Below are 4,915 nucleotides of genomic sequence, written 5' to 3'. Positions count from 1 at the left end.
TTCTACTCATTTGTAATTCAACATGTATTTTCACAAAATCATGTGCTTCTAAAATTGTCATGTTACTTAGTATACATATAATAGTGGGTCATTACATTCTGTACGAAATCTATATGAGGGGGGATGGCTCATTGTGAGAATGTCCATATCTTGTTTGTATTTAGGGTGGTAGGTTAGCATGTAAGATACCGTACATAGGGGGGTTTCTCTAATTTGGATGCACGCAGGTGATATCCCCCCATTACTAATAGTGAATCCCCCGGGGCTAGAACTTGCAACATCCTCAATAGAGCTTGTACGGACATACATCAATGCCTTGCACAACATTCCACATGCCCTTTGACACTGATAGCCGTTCTGCCCCAGACCGCCGCCTCAATACTAGAACATACATCATCATGTAAGCCCACATTGGGTAGTTATCCCCATCCAATTTTTCATTAGCAGAGCAAACATCTTGAAAACGTCTGTGTTGTCAACCATGGCAAGTGACTGCACCCAATTTGAAAACTATGAAAAACGAAATAGGACTAACACTTGCTATGTCGCAGAACCTAAAGAGGACTATAAGGGACATATTTAACAAAAAGTTGCAATGATAGAAATTTTGTACAAAAGGAAGAAATTGCCCATACAATACTGCCTCTAGTCGATACTAAATCAAACTCATCCACAAATACTGCCTGTAGTGGTCCTAAGTGTGTTCACACACATCACTACCACATTTATGGTAACAACCTTTCTGTTGGTTTCTCACTAGGGACTATGCTTCTTGCAAGTCAGGATGGCCAGCTTCCCCATAGCTAGACGAACATGCAAGAGCTTCTAGCGTGGCAAATGAAAGCTCTGCTATGAAAAGAGGACACCGTCGAGCTGTACAGTAAGAAGGGGCAAACAGCCCAGGCTTCGCACCTGGAGTTGCCAAAAAAATTTACATACGAGGCGTGTAGCGTCGCAGCTGGGAGCCCACCCTCATAGCAGAAGAGACGTGTGATGGGGGGTAAGAACCGCTGCTTTGTACGCAGAGACACACACTCACACGCACACTGCTTTTGGTAAATCCACACACACACAGAGATCCGTTTTCTCTCAGCACTGGTTTTGAGTTCACAGATAAAGGGCCCACGTGCTCATCTGCCGACTGATCGAGGAGGCAGGGAATTCAATCAGCTGTAGAAGCAGCGATCGAGCACATGCACAAGCGGTTTTCACTGGCGATGGCTGCATCAGAGAAAGCTGCAGGAAACTTAAAAAACAATGGCACTGGCTTTATTAATGAGCAGAAAATCTCACTGGCACTTTACCAAATGTAGAGAAGCCCTCATTCCACCGCTTGCAACTGCTTGCAAATGGTAAGGACACCCTATAAACTTTCTGATGCTTGGGATTCCTCAGCATTCAGCGACCGATAAGCATGCCTCCAAAAACGTGGCAGGCCATACAGGGATCTGTATCCATTGGAAGCAGGCTTGTGGTGCATGTGTGCACCACAAGAGCACTGAAGCAACAATTAAGGCTACACAAGCACACATGGGGAGGAAGCAAATGAGTCTTTCTTTTGTGAGCTCACTTAAAGATTGTGCTAAGAAGAAGGATTTGTACCAAGGCAGTAGGATACATGCTGATATTCGTGATAGTGGGTTATTTGAAAAGAACGCATACCTAGGGAACATGTTGATCAGCATGTATGTCAAGTGCGGTGAACCTGTCAGGGCGCAACAAGTCTTTGACGAAATTCCTGTGCGGGATGTTGTCTCTTGGAACGCACTGATTGCAGGATACGCCCAACAGGGGCAGGGCCAGGAAGCTCTGGGCTGTTTCCAGCAGATGCGAAGCGAGGGCCTCTCTCCAGATGCAATTACCTACACGTGCATCTTGAAGGCATGTGGCTCTACGCAAGATGTTGACATGGGCACAAAAATTCACGATGATATTGTTAGTCAGGGGCTGTTGCAAAGAAATGTCGTGCTTGGCAATGCTTTGGTCGATATGTATGCCAAATGTGGTGCAGTTCAAAAAGCACAAAAAGTGCTTGAGGAGCTTCCTGTCCGGAATGTTGTCTCGTGGAATGCATTGATTGCGGGTTATACCCAACAGGAGCAGGGCCAGAAAGCTCTAGGCTGTTTTCAGCGAATGCGAAGTGAGGGCCTCTCTCCAGATGCAATCACCTACGCGTGCATCTTGAACACATGTGGTTCTACGCAAGATGCTGATATGGGCATAAAAATTCACGCCTATATTGTTAGTCAGGGGATGCTAAAAAAAGATGTTGTGCTTGGCAATGCCTTGGTTGACATGTATGCGAAATGTGGTTTACTTCAGAAAGCACAAAGAGTGCTTGAGGAGCTTCGTGTCCGGGATGTTGTCTCGTGGAATGCACTCACTGCAGGATATGCCCAACAGGGGCAGGGCAAGGAGGCTCTGGACTGCTTGCAGCAGATGCGAAGCGAGGGTGTCTCTCCAAATGCAATCACCTATTCGTGCATCTTGAAGGCATGTGGCTCTACGCAAGATGCTGATATGGGCTTAAAAATTCACGATGATATTGTTAGTCAGGGGCTGTTGAAAAAAAATGTAGTTCTTGGCACTGCCTTGGTTGACATGTATGCCAAATGCGGTTTACTTCAGCAAGCACAAAGAGTGCTTGAGGAGCTTCGTGTCCGGGACGTCGTTTCTTGGAGTGCATTGATTACAGGATACGCGCAACAGGAGCAGGGTCAGGAAGCTCTAGGCTGTTTTCAGCGGATGCGAAGCGAGGGCCTCTCTCCAGATGCAATCACCTACGCGTGCATCTTGAAGGCATGTGTCTCTACCCAAGATGCTGACATGGGCATAAAAACTTACGCTGATATTGTTAGTCAGGGGCTGCTGAAAAACGATGTTGTGCTTGGCAACGCCTTGGTTGACATGTTTGCCAAGTGTGGTGCTCTTCAGAAAGCACAAAAAGTGCTGGAGGAGCTTCCTGTCCGGAATGTGGACTGCTGGAATGTACTGATTGCAGGATATGCTGATCAGGGGCAGGGCCAGGAAGCTCTGGGCTGTTTTCAGCAGATGCAAGGCGAGTGTATCTCTCCAAATTCAGTTACCTATACTTTCATCTTGAAGGCTATGCTTACGTCTTGAAGGCATGTGGCATCGTGCAAGACACACATTCATGATGATATTTTCAAATCAAGCTACTTCTAAGTGGTAGAATTTCCAATTCACAAAGCCTATCACTCAAGTGCTGCCCAAATATGGATGAATCAAACACAAGGGGCACGCAAGCAGCTCATACAATAAGCCAGAAAGGTTGGAAACTACTAGATGGTAGTATCTCAATTTTGGTACCACCCATACAGATTGAAATTGCTAGGGTACAATGTTGGTATCTCAAAAGTGGAACTAGTATACAATGCATTGCTTTACTTGATAAAAATGCTAAGAAGAATTCCAGTCTCTCAACATATTTGGGGGATACTTTGTCAACCGCATGGACAGACTAGCAAGATCATGCCATGCATTCATAGAGAGGATTTCCTCATTGCAAACTGGAGCATTTAGTCCCATTTTGAGAAAACAGAATTTTTACATGGCAAGTAAAGGGATATTTACATGTTGATGTGGTCTTTGGTCAACCATGGATGGACCTCTGAAATAAGCTTGGACACTCGAAGCATGAAATCTACAAAAACACGTGAGAAAGCTGCAAACAAATGGACTGAACTTGAATAGATCGAGAGACAGAGAAGAGGAGAGTTGACACAAAACGGCGGAGTTCTGCTTCTAGATGCATTGGCCCCAAAGAGTGGCGCCCCTTTTGCTTATTGATGCTTCAGAAGGAACGATGTCCGAAGGTCCTCTCTCTACAGATGCTCCCAAGCTAATCTGCCAAAGAAGCTCTGCTTATAAATGTTTTACATGAGGCCTTTGGTCCAAAAGCACTGCCAATGAAAAGCTTTCCCTCCAAAATCTCCAAACCCAAAAGCTAGCATCCTCTCGGCAATGCTGTAAAACGCGGGTTGGTCCATCTTGCGACGTCAGTAGTTTCTGTGATTATTGGTTGAGTGGTACAAAGTGCCATGTCAGCAGCTCACGTGAGTTTTTGAGTTTTTTTAATACTGGGGTAGGCCCCTTAGCCACGCCTTATAAGTTTGGAGGAACCCCTAACCCCCAATGGCCTCTTGACCATTATTTTGGACATTGTCACGTCACAATCTTGTGACATATCCCCCTCTTGAAAGAATAGAAATCACCATCGATTACGCTTCCAAAATAGACAAGGACAAAAACTAGTTAGTAGACAACAACTCTTAAGTACTCATGCCCTAGACTTCACACATCTAGTAATTGCACATAGACGACAATCACTGAACATTTATATCCTTATCCCCGTCGAGATCTGCGATGAGAATAAGGATCATTGCAACATATTTAGCAACCACATCTAGATGGGGTTGATCTTTTTAGGGATGTCTTGATCCATCAAATTTCATTACTATCACATCCATATTCATTAGATAAAATGTTGCAATCACTTCATCTTTTTGATACGTATTTAAACAATACACACATGTGAGAGCACATGTAATAAGTTCATTTCAGGAATTCCCATTTCAATGTACATCTTTTTATAAAGTCGTTTAATCAACAGATTATTGTGAGCCTTCGATATCCCTAACATCTCAAGACATGCCATGGAATACAAAAATCTATGAGATAAATTTTTTTTTGACCAAGTCATCGGCATTAATTATCTTCTTCACTAGTATGAAGTGAACCTACTTGTTGACAATTCAAATGCCATCATACCCACTCTAAGTCTTCAGAAGATCGAAGATGAAATCCATTGCTATACTCTCCCAAGGTCGGTATGGAATAGATTAATGTTGTAGGAGTCTAGCTATTTTATGCCTGTCAAACTTGACCTTTTCAC

At 44.1% G+C, this 4,915-nt stretch overlaps 1 protein-coding gene across 1 annotated transcript; it reads left to right on the top strand.

Annotated features, from left to right (window-relative positions):
* The first annotated feature begins 743 nt into the window (after nt 1–743).
* Nucleotides 744–4,578, top strand: LOC147461002 (pentatricopeptide repeat-containing protein At3g53360, mitochondrial-like). The gene has a single exon (XM_086508664.1). It carries the CDS (start codon nt 1,378–1,380, stop codon nt 3,121–3,123), a length of 1,746 nt encoding a protein of 581 aa, XP_086364790.1. The 5' UTR covers nt 744–1,377; the 3' UTR covers nt 3,124–4,578.
* Nucleotides 4,579–4,915: the final 337 nt, after the last annotated feature.

The sequence above is a fragment of the Adiantum capillus-veneris genome, chromosome 3, assembly GCF_014529385.1.
Source record: "Adiantum capillus-veneris isolate H3 chromosome 3, ASM1452938v2, whole genome shotgun sequence".
Lineage (NCBI taxonomy): Eukaryota > Viridiplantae > Streptophyta > Polypodiopsida > Polypodiales > Pteridaceae > Adiantum > Adiantum capillus-veneris.
This window is presented reverse-complemented; position numbering and strand designations above follow the sequence as displayed.

Bases quoted from the DNA above. Each gene is read 5' to 3' on its own strand.
- LOC147461002 (XM_086508664.1), top strand. From the start codon at position 1,378: ATGCTTGGGATTCCTCAGCATTCAGCGACCGATAAGCATGCCTCCAAA.